At 35.5% G+C, this 21,882-nt stretch overlaps 1 protein-coding gene across 1 annotated transcript in view; it reads right to left on the bottom strand.

Moving 5' to 3' along the window:
• Nucleotides 1–21,882, bottom strand: part of SBF2 (SET binding factor 2) — a 410,909-nt gene that overhangs the window by 202,041 nt on the left and 186,986 nt on the right. The window contains exons 10-14 of the mRNA XM_043481847.1: nucleotides 21,458–21,571; nucleotides 18,294–18,371; nucleotides 17,073–17,186; nucleotides 16,413–16,541; nucleotides 12,208–12,306 (exon numbers count right to left, since the gene is read on the bottom strand). Coding sequence (XP_043337782.1) covers nucleotides 12,208–12,306; nucleotides 16,413–16,541; nucleotides 17,073–17,186; nucleotides 18,294–18,371; nucleotides 21,458–21,571 — 534 coding nt within the window. The remainder of the gene's footprint in view (nucleotides 1–12,207; nucleotides 12,307–16,412; nucleotides 16,542–17,072; nucleotides 17,187–18,293; nucleotides 18,372–21,457; nucleotides 21,572–21,882) is intronic.

The following is a 21,882-nucleotide window of genomic DNA, read 5'->3' as shown; positions in this document are numbered from 1 at the left end:
AGATATATGCCATAAAATAGAGTGTCCTGGAATACATAAGCTACCAGCAGCATCTGATACAGCTGATCGATCACTCTTTTTGCTCTTCAACACACACTTTCTTCACTTGGTTTGTAGATTTCTTGCTACATCTTTGTCTATTTTTTATCTCCCTAATCTCTTAACTATGTGAATACCCCAGGGCTCAGACCACAGGCCTCTATTCTATTTACATTTACTTCCTTGGAGAAAACTTATAGTCTCGTATTTTTAACTACAAGAACACTAATGATTCACAAATTTGGGTCTCCAAATAAGTGTCCTCCTGAACTCCATATCCATATATTCAACAATCTGCAAATACTGTTTCCATTTGGATTTAAAACAACATCTTGAATGTATGTTCAAAAGGAACACTTAGTATTCATCTCCTCCAAAACTGCTATCTACAGTCTCCCTCACTTCAATAATCATTAACGCCTTTCTCTAATACCCCGTTATCCATGCCTGTGCAAACCTTTAAATTGTGTCTTTAAAATATGTCTAAAAAAAAAATAAATTAAGTCTATAACCTGACCACTTTTCAACACACCTTGGTTTAAGTCGGCATCTCTTTCATATTGCTACAGAACAGTCTCCTAACCTGTCTCCCTGCTCCACGCTTGCTCCCACTCTCACTCTATTTTTAACACTGCAGACAGAGTGATCTAGCTAAAGCATGTCAAATTATTATCTACTTGTTCATAATGAGTGGGACACAATGTTGAACACCTATCAGGACCGGACTAGTTAAATTAATTGTGTCAGCTGATATTTTCATAGACCCTCAGAGTTGGCATGGAGTTTTATCCAGCTACTACTTACGTAGAATTCTATTTCAAATACTACAGGCAGAGTGGAATCCATACTTTTTACAAAGTTCCATATGAAAGGCTACCGTACAATCATTCTTAGGCCAACTCTTACACTTACCATTCAGTGAAACCAGAAAATTTCTTTTTCCTTCTGAACCTGCATTATTTATGTTGTACATTAAGCTCAATACTGCCCTACATATTCTCTGGACAGTTAAAATGGCCAACCAGAATCATCTACCAGAGCTGCTCCCCACAATTCTTTCTGATTATTTGGCCCAGACCCACATAAAGGAAAGGCAGGGTCACAGTAGAGGTTAAAGGGAGCATATGTGAGTAACAGAATGGAAAATATACTCCTGTAAGTGTCAGAAAGCCTGGGTTCTGGTTTCTGCTCTGCTCATTATGTGATGCTGGATGAACAGCTCAGCCTAAGTCCATAAAGGCGCGCCTTGTCTTCCTGCACTTCACTTTGCTGAGCTTCATCAGCTCAGTTCAGTCGCTCAGTCGTGTCCGACTCTTTGTGACCCCCATGGACTGCAGCACACCAGGCCTCCCTGCCCATCACCAACTTCCGAAGTTTACTCAAACTCATGTCCATTGAGTCGGTGATGCCATCCAACCATCTCACCCTCTGTCATCCCCTTCTCCTCCTGCCCTCAATCTTTCCCAGCATCAGGGTCTTTTCAAATGAGTCAGTTCTTTGCATCAGGTGGCCGAAGTGTTGGAGTTTCAGCTTCAGCATCTGAACTTCATAGTTACTACCTTTTTGACAAATTGAAGGTTTGTGACAACTTTATGTCAAACAAGTCTATTAGCACCATTTTTTTCCAACAGCATTTGTTCACTTTGTGTTTCTGTGTCATGTTTTGGTAATGCTCATAATATTTCAAACTTTTTCATTATTATATTGTTAAGGTGATCTGTGGTCAGGGATCTTTGATGTTATTATTGCAAAAAGATTATGACTTACTGAAGGCTCACATGATGGTTAGCTTTTTTTTTTTTTTTAACAAAAATAATATTTTTAAATTAAGGGATGTACATTGTTTCTTTTAGACACAAATACTATTGCACACAACAGACTACAGTATAGTGTAAACACAACTTTTATACACACTGGGAAACCAAAAAATTCACATGACTCACTTTATTGTGATACTTTTCTGCAACTCACAATATTTCCAAGGTATGCCTATACTTACACTTCTCTTAAATGATTCCTGAGAGGGTGAAATCAGGTCAAAAACTTGTGCCTGCCAAAGTAGCTCTCATATACACTTTGTATTCCCCCCTAATATATAAAGCTATATTAGCAAAGACAGAAAAAAATAAGTAAATTCCTAAGCCAAGTCTTCACAATCACCACTATCTAAACTATATGCTGAAAAAACTGTTCTAAATTTACACCAGGATTAACACCAATATCACTGGTCTGGAGTTTCTGAAATTTTACCCTTTTCTAAAAGCAGTATGTTCTCTGTTCTTTAAACACAATATCTAAGATACTTTATCTTCTCAAAAATTATAAATATAAATTTTCTAAAACTCATTAGACAGATAATTCTTTCAGGCTAGGGAGGTAATTCATGTGAATTTTGAGTTCTGAGTCATTTAAAGTATATTCTCCACTACTTCTATTTCTATATATACTTATTTTCTTTATAATAAAATTAAAGCTAAATATATTTCCTATGATGTAAATAATATTTATTAAAATGAATTTTAAAACATGGAAAAATAAAAGTAGAAAAGAAATCTCCTTAGTGATGATAATATCTTTTCTAGCATATTTTCTCTCTCTCTCTTACTACATATTCTTCTATCTTATTCCAAAAATAACTTAAGGTGGTTTAGAAAAATAAAGATACACATATTGATTGCTTCTAGTCAAAAATTCGGTAATGGTTACAGGTTCATTCTAAACTGCATAAGGAAGACTGAAGATCTAAAAATAGTCAAGGGAATTCTGAAGAAGAGTAAATGGAGAAGTCAAACTCTCCAGATTATAAAACTTACATAAACCTTTAATAATTAATACAGTATGGTAACTAGTATCACTGAGGGTTAAAGGGCTAACGAAATCAAGAAGCCCAGAAACAGGACTATGAGTGAAAATGTGATAGAGATGGGAGGCACTATAATTCAGGAGGAAAAGTTAAAACAGTTCAATGAAAGAGGGTAATACAACATAGTATTTTTAGCTCTTGGTCTCTGATGTCAGACTGCCTGGATTAAATCCTAGCTTAGCCACTCACTAGTAGTGTGACCTAGCGTAGTATCAATTCTCTTACTATTTGTGTTTTAGTTTCCTCATCTGTAAGGAAGATAATAATACAATACCTACTTCATAAGTTTCTTGTGAGAGTGGAACAAGTTATGATAGGAAAACTTTACAACACACACACATATCTAAAGCTCTTTTCCAAAAGTCGAGAGTATATTCATCTGAAAAACGTTCAGTCATTGTGTATTCTATGGCATGACACCAAGCTTCTAAAACTAAAACCGCACTTCTTTTTCCATCATATCATCCATCTATTCCCATATATTTCCATCATATCACCAGCTACTTATATTTTTAACAACAGTATTCAATAAGGGTTTAAATAAAAAATCACTTATTAGAGAAAAGTTGTAGCTATTCATCACTAATAGTGTTTTTCTTCTCATAACCAAATCCATATACAATTTAGAACAATAAGCATCTAAAACAAAAATCACTTTAAAACAAAGTTCATTTTCTTCAGTTGTACAGATAGTCTCATAAAATTCAAATTATGGGTTAAACTTACTGAATAATAATATATTTAACTGTATTTAGAAAATTGAAGAAAGGCTCATGCCCCAAGATCTAGTATTGAACACTAGTTGGTTTTCTGGCTGCCGTATCTGTACACTGCTGCCCTCTAACGGGCAGTATGGTAATTATAAAGGACCTCATTCACCACCTCGCACCCAGCTTGGTCATATAATGACTTCTGAGAAGAAAGCAGAAATGAGAGACATTTTAAGGCTGGCTGAACTCTAGATGTTCTTGGAAACAAGTGATCTTATTTATAATTCCAAATGAATTTAGAACAATCCCTTGAAGACTACTGAGCTCATTAAAAACCGCAGACCAATTCCATTGTTTAATCACCATGTTGAAAGAAGAAAATGCATTATTTTCCAATAGAACAAAGAAGCAGCCAAATGGTCACCTTTGATTTTAGAGAAGTGCAAATATAAAGTAATAACTAAGGATTTAGACAACTACATACTTAAGGTGAACATAATTCTGTCCAAAGCAACAAGTTGGTAAAATGTACTATTGTTTAGAGGAAATTTTAAAGTTGGATAATGATTTTCAAGAAGTGAGCTCTGTAATCCTGCTTTTAGAGAATAGTCCATCAATGGGAAGTACAATGATTTTCTCAGACTTGAAAAACTGACACATAAACCATCTGGTCTGAAAACATGGATTTTCCTTTTGGCAAACTAAATGAGAATATGCCTAGGGCTTACAGAAAACAAGGCTGAGAAAGCATTTCAAATAAAAGCAAAACAAAACAAAACAAAAAGGCCCAAACTCTACTGGAAATTCAAAGTAGGCACACTGGGAAAAAAAGCTTCTTCTCAATGGTTTCAATGATACATCAATGTGTTTCTACCAGAGGTTACCAAGTTTCCCATATTAATTTAGGTATTTAATAATTATTTAATGTGCACCAATCATATCTAGAGCTGTTATACTTACTCTTTTTTTTTAAAAATTTTTTATTAGTTGGAGGCTAATTACTTCACAACATTGCAGTGGGTTTTGTCATACATTGATATGAATCAGCCATAGAGTTACACGTATTCCCCATCCCGATCCCCCCTCCCACCTCCCTCTCCACCCGATTCCTCTGGGTCTTCCCAGTGCACCAGGCCCGAGCACTTGTCTCATGCATCCCACCTGGGCTGGGGATCTGTTTCACCATAGATAGTATACATGCTGTTCTTTTGCAATATCCCACCCTCTCATTCTCCCACATAGTTCAATAGTCTGTTCTGTATACTTACTCTTAAAAATCCATTCAAGTACAGCCAAAAGAAAACTATCATTGGACTGAATCGTTAAACACTGACAAAATGGACTTTTTGGACTTGCCTGGCTGTGAACACATGAATGCTAGAATGAAACATCCTCAATTTTCCATCTCACAGGTCTTTCAATGATCACCTAACAGAATTAATATCTCATCCTTAATACAAAGAAATCTGGTGTATGACTTTAATATTTGATGTGCTGGCTGCCCTAATTCAAGGTTTATTGACCTTGACACTATCAACATTTTGAGCTAGATAATTCTTGTTTGGCGGTGAGGGGTGGGGGGGAAAGCAGGTGTCTTGTATGTTGTAAACTGTTCAGAAGCACCACTGGCCTCTAATTAACTATAAGCCAGTAGTATACACTCTGGTTTTGACTACTAAAAAATGTCTCCAGACACTGCCAAATTTCTAAGGGAACAAAGTTTGCCCCTGTTAGAACAACTGCTCTATTCATGACTCTAGAATGGAGGCTGCGTGTTCTAAGACATGTATCCTTTTTACAAATACCAAAAGAGCCCAAGTGACTAGCTAATACTCTCACACAGCTGCTGGCATGCAAATTAAAGCCATAAAGGTAAAACTACACACCTATTAAAATGGCTAAAGTTAAAACAACTGAGTATACCAAGTGTTGGTGAAGATGCAAAGCAACAAAACTCTCATGTATTACTGGTAGGAATGCAAAATTGTATAGACACTTAAGAAAACAGTCTGGAAATTTTTTATCATCTTGATAACAAGAGTTATCATCTTGTCACCCCTTTTCTAGCAGCCTATTCCTAGTTACTCACTCAAGAGAAATAAATATGTTCACATAAAAACCTGTCAGATTGATTATATTCTTTGCAGCCAAAGATGGAGAAACTCTATACTGTCAGCAAAAACAAGACCTGGGGCTAACTGTGTCTCAGATAATGAGCTCCTTACTGCAAAATTCAGACTTAAATTAAAGAAAGTAGGGAAAACACTAGACCATTCAGGTATGACCCAAATCAAATCCCTTATGATCTTACAGTGGAGGTGACAAATCAATTCAAGGGATTATATCTTGCAGAGAGACTGCCTGAAGAACTATGGACAGAAGTTCGTAACACTGTATAGGGGGCAGTGACCAAAACCATCCCAAATAAAAAGAAATCCAAGAAGGCAAAATGGTTGTCTGAGGAAACTTTACAAATAGCTGAGAAAAGAAGAGATGTGAAAAGTAAAGGAGAAAGGGAAAGATATAAGCAACTGAATGCAGAGTGCCAAAGAATAACAAGGAGACATAAGAGAGCCTTCTTAAGAGAACAATGCAAAGAAATAGAGGAAAATGATAGAATGGGAAAGACTAGAGATCTCCTCAAGAAAACTGGAGATACCAAGGGAACATTTCATGCAAAAGATGTGCACAATAAAGGACAGAAATGGCAAGCACCTAACAGAAGTAGAAGGGATTAAGGAGAGGTGGCAAGAATACACAAAAGAACTATACAAAAAAGGTCTTAAACTGCCCAGGAGAAACACAATGATGTGGTCACTCTCATCTAGAGTGGGGTATGAAGTCAAGTGGGCCTTGTGAAGCATTACTAAGAACAAAGCTGGTGAAGGTGATGGAATTTCAGCTGAGCTATTTCAAATCCTAAAAGATGCTGCTGTGAAAGTGCTGCACTCACTATGCCAGCAAATTTGGAAAACTCAGCAGTGGCCACAGGACTGGAAAAGGTCAGTTTTCATCCCAATCCCAAAGAAAGGCAATGCCAAAGAATGTTCAACTATCATAGAATTACATTCATTTCACATGCTAGCAAGGTCATGCTCAAAATCCTTCAAGCTAGGCTTCAACAGTATGTGAACTGAGAAGTTCCAGATGTACAAGCTGGATTTAGAAAAGGCAGATGAACCAGAGATCAAATCACCAACATCAGGTGGATCATAGAAAAAGCAAGAGAATTCCAGAAAAATATCTACTTCTGCTTCATTGACAATGCTAAAGCCTTTGACTCTGTAGATCACAACAAACTGTGGAAAACTCTTAAAGAGGTGGGAATACCAGACCACCTTACCTGCTTCCTGAGAAAGCAGGTATGCAGGTCAAAAAGCAACAGTTAGAACAGGATATGGAACAATGGAGTAGTTCAAAATTGAGAGAGAAGTACGTCAAGACTGTGTATTATCACCCTGCTTATTTAACTTACATGTAGAGTACATCATGCAAAAAGCCAGGCTTGATGACTCACAAGCTGGAATAAAAATTGCCAGGAGATATATCAACAATTTCAGATATGTAGATGATACCACCCTAATGGCAGAAAGCAAAGAGGAACTAAAGAGCATCTTGATGAGACTGAAAGAGAAGAGTGAAAAAGCTGGCTTAAAACTCAACATTCAAAAACTAAGATCATGGCATCCGGTCCCATCACTTCATTGCAATTAGATGGGGAAAAGTGGAAACAGTGGCAGATTTTATTTTCTTGGGCTCCAAAATCACTGAAGATGGCGACTGCAGCCATGAAATTAAAATACGCCTGCTCCTTGGATGAAAAGCTATGACAAAGCTAGACAGCATATTAAAAAGCAAAGACATCACTTTGCCAACAATAGTCTGAGAGTCAAAGGTATGATTTTTCCAGTAGTTATGTATGGATGTGAGAGTTGGACCATAAAGAAGGCTGAGCACTGAGGAACTGATGCTTTTGAACTGTGTTGTTGGAGAAGACTCTTAAGAGTCCCCTAGACTGCAAGGAGATCAAAGCAGTCAATCCTCAAGGAAATCAACCTTGAATATTCATTGGAAGGACTGATGCTGAAGCTTCAATACTTTGGAGTCCAATACTTAGGCCACCTGATGTGAAGAGCTGACTGACTGATAAAGACCCTGATGCTGGGAAAGATTGAGGGCAGGAAGAGAACGGGGTGAGAGAAGATGAGATGGATGGCATCACTGACTCAATGGGCATGAGTTTAAGCAAACTCTGGGAGATCTTGAAGGACAGGAAAGCCTAGCATGATACAGTCCATGGGGTTGCAAATAGTTGGACATGGCTTAGTGATTGAACAACAAAAATCTGTGAACATGTTTAGGGTGGTTTCACTCACAACTACCAAAATTTTCCTTCATTTGCTTAACAGATAAATAAAACTTTGATTAGCCGTACAACGGAATAGTGCTCAACAATAAAAGGGACTAACTGATTCATGCAGTGACAGGAGTGAGTGTGAAATGCCTTATGCAAAGAGAAACCAAACTCAGAAAACTACATAATGATACTATGAAAAAAGCAAAAACTAACTACAGAGACAGAAAACAGATCAGTTGTCAAGAGTTTGAAGTGAGAGGAGGATGTGACTATATTGGAGTATTAAGAAAATCTGGGGGAAGATAGAAATGTTCGATGCCCTTAGTGTTGTGGTGATTGCATAACTACATTCGTCACAATCTACCTAATTGTACATTATAAATGGTAAATTTTACTATATGTAAATTATATCACAGTAAATCTGACTTAAAATGAACAAACAAATCAAATAGGGTGGAAGAAGGAATTTGATTTTTATGCTTTGGGTTGAGGGCCTCATTTCATCATAACAATCTAAGTGTTTATGTTTTAAGATGAAAGATGATTGCAATATTTTACTTCTTTCCTATAAAAACAACAATTAGAAATCCCTTTATTCACAGTTGGCAAAGAGTACAAATATCATCAGTTTAGATCAAATGTGCCTAGTAGTGAAATTAACTTTCTGCAGAAATGTAAAGGAAACAGACCTAATTGATTTAGAATGGTTATTCCTGCATTTGGGCTTTCTTTTCTTATTAGAATTTTCAAACCTATCTGTTTCAGTGCTGGGCAATGAAATACCTATTAAACACAAATAGAAATCTCATATTACTTTATAAGAAAGTCCAAGTCCTCTCATTTTTTCTTTAATTTTTAAGAAAACAGACAAGTTACACAATCTAGCAAATGATTATGTACTACCACAGATGCAAAACAAATGAGAAAAACATAACTGTGTAAACCAGCAAAACACATGTCCAACGGATTTCTTGATGCCTCAGAATGGATGCTTCTAAAGTTCTTGCTCTGGACTATTTTAATACTCTCATTTTGCATTCAGCTAGTTGATTATTATAAATGTATACTAAGACTCATAGAGAAAGAGCAGTGGAGGAGTTAAATATGCTGTCATCAAATATGACAAATATGCAGACATCAAAGATTCTGAAAACCAAGATAGGCAGTCACAGTATTATCAACTGGGCATGGAAAGAAAAACTGTACCAATATATGGCCAAAGAAAATGTTCATGGTATAACTTTGCCAACACTTACACATTTGTCTCTAATGGATTTATTTGTTTTCCCTCTTCATTCCACCTCCACTTCCCCCTCCCAAACTCACCAGAAACTTTTAATTATTTAGGAAGCTTCAGAAAGTTAAAAGAGCAGCTAAACCCAGCAATTCATCCTACTCACATCTACTCACATTCCTACTCTCTGAATAGCACAATAAAGGGGTGGTGATAAGAAAGTAAACAATTAAGGTTCGTATCTGAGGGACTTCAAAGGGAAATAAAAGACAGAGGCTAGATACACATACCAGACTTCTGTGCAATAAAGTATTTACAAACAACTGAGTGGAATAACCAGGTTTCAATTCTAACCCAATAATAAGGAAACAGTCAAATTATATGGTTGGCTTTTGCTTACCAAAAGGGAATTTTAGAAGTGTGATGATTAAAAAAAAAAAAAAAAAAGACTAGTTAAAAATAGAACCATCTGGATTATTTTCCTTGCATTGAGACCATCCTGCCTCTCCCCCTCAACGTCCTGTACAACCCAAGAAAATAACTTTACCATTGTGACTGCTTTTTAAGTATTTATTTTAGGAATGTTAGGACCATCAAGAACTTTAGAATCACAGAACTAAAAGGAATCTCATAAAGTCTGATGACAGTCCACTGGGATACTCTCAAATACTCATTCGTCATATACGTGTATCCTCTTCTCAAGGGTATTAGTGGAATCTCATACTTGGAAAACGCCTGGAACTAGTAGGTGCCTAATATACATACTGAATGAGCAGATTTGATTAAATTAAATGGAACAGAATTAGACTGTGAGGGGAAAAAGCTCAGTAAGGGCTCAAGAAATGAGAGAACATTTGAAGAGCAATATCTGTATCTTACCTAATAATACAGTCCCTCATGATGAGCGCCTTACTAGTGTCCGATAAGATGCAAGTTGTTTGTGTTTTACATTCACTCTCAAGAATGTATAATTACTAGATAGTTATTTCACTTCAGTTTTCAGTTTTGTGTTGGTTTAATGTAAGTTAGGTATCATTAAGTTATAGATTAAATTTACATTATCATTATATATTTAAGTTACTTTGTTTTTGCATTACAATGGCTTGGCACACGCCCTCCCATACAATGCATACTCAGTCCTGTGATAAGAGACAAACCTGTGTCAGAACCTCAGAGCTCTGGTCACTTACTGGCTATAGAATTTTGCAGTTTTGGAATAATCTTGTAAGAAGTTAAGAAATAAACATTTAGTTATTAAAGAGATCAGTCCCTTTGTTTCCCATTTAATGTTTTGCTATTCTCTGAAATGCATAAATAAATCACTCCTAGTGAGCAAAGAAAAAAACTTTCTAATCTTCAATTTCCTAACATTGTTTCCCATTTAATGTTTTGCTATTCTCTGAAATGCATAAATAAATCACTCCTAGTGAGCAAAGAAAAAAACTTTCTAATCTTCAATTTCCTAACATATCGACATCTGCCCTATCTATCTCAAAGGGCTATTTATAAGATGAAATGAGAAAATACATTAAAGAGCCTTATAGAGAGAAAAGTATAAAGTCAACCATTGGAAGTACCACTATCTGTCCAACTGGAGATGAGTCAGCCTAATGGGAGTGAAAGAATATAGTCTTAGGTATTGTAGAGATGAAAATTCCTGAATTTAAAATCTGGATTCAATCACTTAATAACCATAGGATCGTGAATCGATTATTCCCAGTAAAATGGGGATAATGACACCTATCTTACATTGTAAAGATCAGAGATAATGTATGTAAAGTGCTTAATCCCATTCCTGACACGTTGTGCTAAACACTCAATATTTATTATTATTACAATAGGTCAACAGAATTTTCTCACGTGATCACCCTATACATTAGTTCTATACAGTCACCATAAATGGCAAAGTCAAGCACAGAACACAAGGTTTTCCTTCTGATAGAACTCTTTTTTTAAGTTTTAGCATACTAAACAAGAAACAGTCTTATCATATTGGACACAGTTATAAATGTGAAATTTAGGATATCAGTCCAAGGGATAAGTTTTAAAATAACTTCAGAAATAAAATTCATAAATAACTGAATAATCATGAAACAGAGAAACAGTTTAGTATCCTGCTTTTATCCAACCGGTTCTTAGATTTTGAAAGGATGTTACAACCCACTAATTAATCACCCGACATCCAAAAAGACCCACCTATTCAAATATGAAGTTAATTAAGCAATACCAGGATACTGACCCCAAATCCTTCTTAACTATATTTTCTTTAAGATACATCTCCCCTCAACTTTACACTGGAAGACAATACTTCTCACTCTCCTTTTCTTAGTAAAAAGATTCAACTCTGAAAATCTTCACATGCAGGAGAAATAACTAGTAATCATTAGCCAATATCCACTTTTCTGCATGCATCATAAGACCTCTTCTTTCCTGGGTATCCAAAAACAGACTTTAACACATTCCAATCTTTAACTTACTGCATTTCTTTCATCAAGGAATACTTTTACCCTTGAGTTTCTATAGCACCTGACAGTTTTCTTTCTTTAAGCTTTTCACTCCTGTATATTCAAAACAATGCACCTCAAAGTTTTTCACAATACAATGGACAGTCACTGTACCAAGCTAAAGCAGAATACATCAGTCAAATCTGTCTCAGGTAGTTCTGGTCTCCATGAGTCTAATCTTTACATCTCAAAAATATTCAATATGCTCTTAAGAAGACAGAGACCTAAATGAAAATCACAATGAAGGCAAGTGATAAACTGGAAAATTGGGACTAATATGTTTTCATAACATATCAATTGACAGCAAAATCACTTTGAAAAATGAGGTCTATTTTGATGCACAGTACCAACTTTAATATTTTGGAACTCATAGTCTCAAAGGTTTTAAATCAGATCAAAAAGGATCATCACTAGGAATATGAAGCTTTTGAATTTTTCAAAGAAAATACTTTATTAATACTTTAAAAATAATGACTATCTAAATAAATACACTTACGTACATTTTTAAATAGTTGCTCAGCAAGTTCTCTGACATGCTTTATCATCTTCATTGGGTTATTTTCTTCAACTTTAATTCGCTCTACTTCAAAAGCTACCACCTAGGAAAAAGAATCAAATGATAAAGCATCAACTCTAAAATATGCTGAATTAGAAAAACATGTGATAATTTCACACAATTTGCAAACTAAAAAGCATACAATATGTATATTATTATTAAAACAAAGTATTTTAGATTTTTACTGGGTTTCACCTCTATTCTAGAGTTAATCAAGTCCTTGGATGTTCCGGTGGTCTCTCTCTGATGATTCAGAGTCCTGTTTTTTCTTGGGAAAGTCATTATTTTTGGAACTCAAGAGAGATTCTCTCATTCTCCAGGCCTCACTCAGAGAATTCTCTCACTCAGAGAATTTCAGACAGACAGAAAGTCTCCAAACATTTCCCTAACTCACAAAATATGAACTAAATGTTCAAGTTGGGTCACTCTAGTCCTAGGTCTGCTAACAGCATGATTTGAAACAAGTCACTAAGGCTCCTGAGCTTCAATTTTTTCATCTCTAAAATAAGATGTAAGAACAAGATGACCTTAAGGCTCTTTCTAGTTCTCAAATTATAGAACCTGTGATCCATTTCCTTACCAACTAATTTACTGGAAGAACCATGTTAGTGTGTACACTTGGAGTGGAGCAAAGAGCACTGACAGGAAAAAATGAGGTATGAAGAGGAAGTAAATAGATGGATTTTTTAAAAGGGTATAATATAGGAATTTTCATTCTAGCAACTAATAGATTCACAGGAGCAGACAGACATATAAAACTATGACTCCACCTATTGTAGGCCAGCATTCAGAAGGATTGCCAAAGAAAGTCAAATGCTTCTTTCCTTCTAACAGGTCTATTTGTTGGGTGTCTGTGGATAAGACAATAGACAGTGCTCAAAACTGCTCAAAACTCCATAAGCCTTGTGTCTGGCAGGCTGCCCTCAGCTAAATGAAAACAAGGCAAGAGCAAATGCAATTTTCCTAAAAGCACATTCCCCTGCAAGCCAATTAAGTGGCCAAAGAGAGTAGAAGAAGAAATTACTTAGGTCTGAAGTCTCATTTCTTTTAGGCCCTTGACAGAAGTATATATATAAGTAACTGGCTTTCAAGTAATGACATCAATAAGACATTAAAAATCATCACTGTACTGAACACAGAAATAGGTGAACACTAAGGGGAGACTAACAGGAATTGGTCTACTAGGAATCTTGGACAGGTCCTCGTCATATTATTCTTTTCAATCTGAAGAATATATATATATTATACACACACACACACACATATATATATGTATCTGTTGTATATATGAATGTACATAATAAAAGATAAGTTGCCATATAAAGTTAGAGACATAAAATACAGTTTAATGCTGACTAGTGGCTTTCAGAGTCATCTGCTTGGGGAAAGTCTGTAGGAGGTGGTGAAATATGAGCAGAGTACAAAAAATGGACAGAAAGTAGAAAGACAGCACTTTGGGCAAGGGAAGCACTTACAAAAAGAGAGTCTGTGGCAAGCTGGCAAGCAAGTTTTCTGGAAGTAATCGATCTGACTTATTAGTTGTGATGAAGCTGTGAGAGAGTATTACTAAAGGAATTTGTATAGAAAGAAAAAGGGTACAAACCCAAGTTACTATTTCAAATGCTTGAGACTAATAAAATGTAGGTGCTAGAAAGGGCTTTGGGGAGCCCCTAATTCATCCACATAAATCATTATGTATCAGTTACTTAGTTCAAGATCTAAAGGGTGATATATGTTAGTATTAGGTAATCAATGATCAATCATATTAGAGAATCAGAGATCAACAAGTGATCAGAAAAAACTGTCCACCTCAGGGCACTCTTTCTGAGATCTTCACATGTTTTGTGTTATGTAAAGCATTTGGGGTAGATCTCCATACTCAGAACTAAAGCATGTACCTTTTCTTTTATTCTTACTTTACTTAACTGTCTTTATAGAGAATAAAAGACCCTTCTCTAAACAAAGATTCTTAACTTCTCTGTATGAAATAAAACCACCACAGCAACAAAGGCCCATATAGTCAAAGCTATGGTTTTTACAGTAGTCACGTATAGCTATGAGAGTTGGACCATAAAGAAGGCTAAGCACTGAAGAATTGATGCTTTTTAACTGTGGTGTTGGAGAACTTGTGAGAGTCCCTTGGACTGTCAATTCCAAATGAAATCAACCCTGAATATGCATTGGAAGGACTGTTGCTGAGGCTGAAGCTCCAATACTTTGGCCACATCACTTGAAGAGCCAACTCACTGGAAAAGACCCTGATGCTGGGAAAGACTGAAGGCAAAAGAAGAAGGGGGCAGCAGAAGATGAGATGGTTAGATAGCATCACCAACTCAATGGATATGAACTTGAGCAAACTCTGAGAGATAGTGGAGGACAAAGGTGCCTGGTGTGCTGTAGTCCGTGGGGTTTCAAAGAGTCGGACACAACTGTGACTGAGCGACAACCACCACCAGCAGCATAATGTGACCACTGTTACTATTCTCCGTTACTCTGGGCACTAGGAGTGGTTTTCTTTTACACACTTCTGAGAACTTTTACATTTCTTGGTTCTTGGCTCTTCTAGAAGTTTAAATGGGAGTAAGAGTCATTGTTCTATCTATCAGAACGGGCTTCTATGAACATAGTTAAATGATAAATGGAAAGATGAATCACAGTAAGAAAAATCAAAACTAACACAAAATAGCATCCTTATTTTGAGTTGCATCTGCTCTAACTCTTCCTTTATATGGCCAATTCCTTGAAAATAGAGACTAAATCTGCCTTTCATATATTTAATATCTCCTAAAGGAACTACAACAAAGGTCCGTCTGGTAAAGGTTATGGTTTTTCCAGTGGTCATGTATGGATGTGAGAGTTGGACTGTGAAGAAAGCTGAGTGCCGAAGAATTGATGCGTTTGAACTGTGGTGTTGGAGAAGACTCTTGAAGAGTCTCTTGGACTGCAAGGAGATCCAACCAGTCCCTCCTAAAGGAGATCAGTCCTGGGTGTTCATTGGAAGGACTGATGCTGAAGTTGAAACTCCAATACTTTGGCCACCTCATGTGAAGAGTTGACTCATTGGAAAAGACTGTGATGCTGGGAGGGATTGGGGGCAGGCGGAGAAGGGGACGACAGAGGATGAGATGGCTGGATGGCATCACTGACTCAATGGGCATGAGTCTGAGTAAACTCCAGGAGTTTGTGATGGACAGGGGGGCCTGGCGTGCTGTGATTTATGGGGTCGCAGAGAGTCAGACACGACTGAGCAACTGAACTGAACTGAACTGAACTGAAAGGAACTACGAGCTCTGGGTTGGGAAGATCCCTTGGATAAGGGAATGGCTACCCACTCCAGTATTCTGGCCTGGAGAATTCCACGGACTGTATAATTCATGGGGTCGCAAAGAGTGGGACACCACTAAGCAACTTTCACTTTCACTTTCAAAGAAGCTACACAAATCCTGGAAAAAAATCAGCATTAGTTAAGAATGACTTAGCTAAATGCAACGAAGGTGCTAATTCTTACTTGAAATTTGCTATATTTTCCAAGGATTAGTACTTAAGAAAACACCCTGATTTGTGGTTCTTTTATGGAGAAACTGAAATTGTGGCCTCCTTACTTTATTTTCCAAGCTTTGATTAAAATAAAGATAACAGTAAAAATAAATAAATAAATAAATAAGAACGGCTTAGTTAAACTATGGCTCTAGGACACAGATTTAAAGTAACTGCAGTTTGAAATAACATACTTATACATTAAACTTAGACCTTTCTCTCTATAAAACTGTAAGTTCTACCTATACAATCACTGTCAATTTTTCAAAAAGATTTTAATCAACTATTTAAAATTCAGTTGTTCAAGGGAATTTCCTGGTGGTCCAATAGTTAGGACTCTGAGCTTCCAACGCAGGGGATACAGGTTTGACCCCTGGTTGGGGAACTAAGATCCCACAAGCCAAAAAAGTATTCAGTTGTTCAAAATTTCTATGTATTTTACTTCTGAGACATCCTATAATTATATTTTTTCTAATCCACATTATAAACACCAAGATCTGATATGCACAATAAATATTTTTTAATCTTAATTAAATGTTTAAAACACTGCTTCTCTCCTTTTATCTACTAATTTTGTCTGTAAATAATGCATTCATTTGATAATAAGTATACCTCATCAAAGAGATCACAGGATCTATAGGGAGGACCTCTTTCTGAAACAAAACCTGCAAATGCCATTCCATTGAGAACTTTAGTGAGGAAATCATTCTCAACTAGACCACGCTGTCCCAAGAAAGCTGTCTGTAAAGAAAAACAATGTGAAATGAATAAGTTATCACTTAGCAATGGATGAATGAATGGTCAAAACAGAAACATACTAGAAAGATTAAAGCCTGAATAAACATCTTCGTGCATAAGTATGTTGTTATAAAATACATTTCTCTCTAAAAGGGCTTTGATACCTGAAATACTAGATGTATTGAATAAAAATGAACCTGTCTGCAAAGCAGGAGTGGAAATCGGAAATAACCTAAATTTTAAAAGAAAAATCAATCTAAAGTTAACATTTCTAAAGGAAAATGTATCAGTTCCACAGTATTATTAAAAATTATCAGACACCTGACACTAACACAACACTGTAAATCAACTATATTCCAATAAAAATAATTAAAAAAAGAAAAAAATTATCAACTAGCCACACAAAGCAGAGATTTTAAATAAACAAATTTGATAGATTAAACTCAAAATATATGGCTAGAAAAAGATTGCCAAGTTCCTTTAATTAAATTAGAGTTTACATTTTGGACAGATAAGTATGGTATTAGATCTTACCTTGTGAAAATGTATTACTGGTTCTGCATGAATTCTTATAAGCTGTAAGCATGATCTATATCCTTGGAAAAGTTGTGCAAATAATCTAAGAAAAACTGCACGCACTTCCTTATCCTGAAAATATAAGAAGAAACATGTTAGATAACTGAATTTCTTAAAAAACAAAAGAAACATCACAAAATCAGAAAGTTGGAAAGAACCTTAGAGATTATTTAATAAATCTGTGCTTCCTATCATTTGTAGCAGCACTGAGTAGTGGGCACCTAGTCCGTCCCACAGTTGGACAGTGTAGCCCGTTAAATAGTTCCTTTAAAAATTGAACCTAGTAAAACTTTCCTCTAGTACATCCAATTTTCCTCTCAGAAAAAAACATAAATCAGAGAGTCTCTGCTTTCACCATGTTAGAGAAGGGCATATTTCCCAAGTCATTTGATTTTTATCTCCATCAAAAGAAATACTGTTACAAATACAAAAGAAAAAACTCAAAACTATTTAAAAAGCTTATGATATTTATTCCAAAGTTTAAACAAGTTCTAAAAATCTATTCTTACATTAATAAAGTATGATTTGAAAATGTGTTTTGATAATTCAGATTTTTAAAAAATCATAGTTTTAGAACTTTATGGAAACTCTCAGATTTAGTCAATCCCTTATTTAATAGATGAAGAAATAGTTAAAAATGCTTCATAACTTATCAAAGGTATGCAGTTCTATAACTTTCCATACTGGCTGCAAAGCTCATCATTAAGAAATGCACTGATCAAAATAAAAAAGGGATCTCTGCTGTATGGTCACTCTTTTACGACTTTCAATTGGAACTACATTTATCCACTCACCCAAACTTGATTTTCTCCTGTGACCAACGACCTCTGTTTCCATTTTTTATAATCTTCCCTTTTTTATCCTTGCCTGACCCTTTCAATTTGATGCTTGGCACAACTTTTCAGGCTCTAATCTAGGTTCTGATTTTTTTCTCCCATACTTAGTCATGCCTCCTCAGAGCAACAGTCTCAGCCTACTCCCCTCCCAATCAATGTACTGCCTATGCCTTCCCCTTCAGGAGGTCACAAGATCAATCAGTGGCAATTCTCCTAATTTCTAACTTGGCACACCTTTACTAGGCTGTCCATCTAACTCACACTATACTCAGCTTCTTTGAAAAACATACAAAGAAAAGCAACTCTTTTTAAAAACATCAAACTTAAATATTAAACTTCTTACCAGCATTTTTGAGTGGGATAAAGCTGTTCGTGGAGGGGGAAAAGCATGATCTGCTACTTCCAAATCTGGGTGTAAAATCTAAAGCAAAGAAGCTCTGTTATGTAAAATATCAATAAAACCTATTATTTGATCTACTAGTGGCATTAAGATGAAACAGTCTTAGTATGTGAATTACAATATATTCATCCCCTCCATGAAATACAATACATTAATGGTAGCTCTGCATGTATTATGTGAAAAGATATTCAAGAAAAAAATATTCAATTAAAATACCTGTTGCAGGGAAAAACACATAGTTGGTTTCATTTATTTGAACATAGCCGATCCCTTCTCCAGGGGATCTTCCCAACCAAGGGATCGAACCCAGGTCTCCCACATTGTAGGCGGATTCTTTACCATCTGAGCCACCATGGAAGCCCAAGAATATTGGATTGGGTAGCCTATCCCTCCTCCAAGGGATCTTCCTGACCCAGGAATTGAACTGGGGTCTCCTGCATTGCAGGCAGATTCTTCACCAGCTGAGCTGACAGGGAAGCCGAATACTGAGCTACCAGTATTATATTATACTGGTATACATATAAATGAAAATGTAAAGTTCTGAAATACACACTAAAATATAAAATAGTAGTCAGCTCTGAGAGAGAATGGTCTAGGGCAGAGCTATTTATCTATACAGTTAAACATGTAAATCCATGGCTGATTCATACCAATGTATGACAAAACCCACTGGAAAAAAAAAATAAAAGAAAAAAAAAAAAGAAAATCTAAAGCATTTATTTTTATGTTTTTAAAATACAATTAAAAATTAATTAATTAAAATACTGAGAAGAAACAGAATAAGTCTGTGAACCTCACAGTCCAGAGGGGTGACAGTATAACACAATGTGACAAGTATTATAAATATATAAAATAATAATATGTGAACATAAAGTATAATTAATTCAACCTAGAGAAAGTAAAAAAAAGAAGGCAACATTTGTGTTAGGCTTTGAAGGAAGGCAGGCTGAGGGGGCAGGTGGGAAAGACACATCCATGCAGGGCTTACACAGGGAAAATAATTTTGCATCGGTAGGCAGCAAATTTTTGTCTTTGCAGAATCACTTTCAAATACTGAAGATTTGGTATTATATTCTTACAATAAACCAAAAAGCTCAAAACAATATTTATGAAAGACACCAAAATATCAATAATATTGATAATCTAGTCATCAAATCGTTATCACAGTATAATAACATCTTCATGTCTATAAAAACATCCCTGATTATTATACTGTGTAACCATCTGATTATAATTATTTACTGACCAAATGAAGCTGATATACTTGTATGTCAAATCTCCCACACAGTCCATCAAATATGATATCGTTTTAGTCCTATACGCTTATGTACACTGTAGCATATGATCCAACAAAGTGTTTGAAAACTGCATAAATAGGCATACTCAGTTTTACCAACACTGAATTTTACTCATTGGTCAAATTTGGTGGCACAAGTGTCGAAGGTTAAGGTTTACCAGGGCACAGCAAAACCTCTACCAGAAGTCACTGACTTAAGAACTAGAATCTTAACCTTTGTTAATTTTGGTACTTAATCCCTGAATAGTTAAAAATATCATTAAGTAAATGTACATTAATATTTTAAAACTTATTTAACATTTATAGAACATAAAACTTTCTTCAGTCACTCAAGTACTATGTTCTTAGCTTTTGCTCTATCCATATACCACCGATGCAATTGTTTAGCTAATATTTTTCTTTGAAATGTCTTTAAATCAACTCATCTCTTTATTTATTTATTTATTTTTTATTAGTTGGAGGCTAATTACTTGACAACATTTCAGTGGGTTTTGTCATACATTGATAGGAATCAGCCATAGAGTTACACGTATTCCCCATCCCGATCCTCCCTCCCACCTCCCTCTCCACCTGATTCCTCTGGGTCAACTCATCTCTTTAAATCTAGTATTTTCTTAGATGATATCATCTGTGAAATCACAGGTTTTGTATGTTATTTTTAATAAAATAAACATTATAATAAATACACAATTATTAAAATTAAAAAGTTGCCACATACCACACCAGATCATTTCCATACTTCACTCTGGGAAACAGGCATTTGCCATCCTTTGTATAAAACATTCACCCTACTGATAAAGACTAGGAAACAGAGGATGGAATGTGATTTGCTCAAAAATACCCAGTGGCAAGATGCTGACTGGAATTTAGGTCTCGTAAGTTCTAACCTAGCATGCTTTTTACTCTATCACACCTGGTATTCCAGAGTACAAATTATATTGGAAAAAGTCAGTCTTCTCTAAAAGTTCCCATCCTACACATACCACTATAACAACACAAGGACTAACACAAATTTGGAAATTTCTGAAAATAAAACCCCTCCTGGTAATCTTAGACTTCTGAGTTCCTATGTAAGTTCCTATTTAAGGGGGAAAAAGATTTTAAACAGCTCAGACTGGAATACTATTCAAGAAGAATATGAAAGCCTTAATTCTAGTAATGGCTTGAAACGGAATGAAGAATTCCTAAGTTTCAAATTTCTGATGATGGATAAGTGGGCAACTAAAATGTTGTCAGTAAAATAAAATACTGTGCTTTTTGCTTTTAGAAATAAACAAAGGTTGACAAAAAATAAATTTGCTTCAATGAGAAACACTTAGATCACAAGATTTTTTTATAGCTTCAACGCACAGAATACTAGACATTTATCAATAAGTTACATCTTTTTGTAGTAAGCTGGAAACACTGGCCAGTCCTTATCACATTGCTTTGCAAGAAGCACATCTACCCAAGAGAAATGAGATGTCATTAAGAAAGATGAAGGAAAGGGAACAGGTGCTAGCTTCTAATGAGGGATGTTAGGAGAATCAAGGATTTTGAGGCATAGTCTGGTCTTGTTTTCAGAGGTGTGTTTCTAATACCTAGAACAAATATTCACTTAGGGTTCAAAGTATACTCTTTAGATAATATTTTGTAAATTATCCTATTCTAACACTATGTGAGAATACACATACATGTTTTAAAAACATATAACTCTCATTTTTAAGTAATTAAACTGTCAATGAATGATATCCAATTACCTTAGTTTAGATTTAAATCAAGATACAAATGCTTCAAGAAATTAAGTAAATTAAGAAAGAATATATCATACCAAAGAAAGAGCTGCTTGAGTCTGATGTAGAAGTGGTTCCGGAAGAGAAGAGAGGTGAATACATTCAGGAATTTTAATAGTGCCTCCATCCAAATCAGCTATGATTACATCTAACTGAAGAAGATAAAAAAAATAATCTGTAATTAATAAAATGTCTTTCTAGATTGATTTTCAGCTACTGTATATTTCCCAGTTTCCTCTGAAATTAGATGTGGCATATGACTAAGTTTCTGCTAATGTAACGTGAAAAGTGATGTGCACATTTTCAGGCATTCAAAACAGAGGTCCACGAAAAAAAAAAAAAAAAAAAAAACACAGAGGTCCAGTCAGGCCCTCCTATGCTTTCTTTCTCCTTACCATCACTGAAACTATGAGCTAACAACCCAATCTTGAACACATTCAGAGGATGACAATGCCTGAGTGGA

The sequence above is a fragment of the Cervus canadensis genome, chromosome 11, assembly GCF_019320065.1.
Source record: "Cervus canadensis isolate Bull #8, Minnesota chromosome 11, ASM1932006v1, whole genome shotgun sequence".
Lineage (NCBI taxonomy): Eukaryota > Metazoa > Chordata > Mammalia > Artiodactyla > Cervidae > Cervus > Cervus canadensis.
Note: the sequence above shows the minus strand (reverse complement) of the source record. Positions and strands in the feature narration are given on the sequence as shown.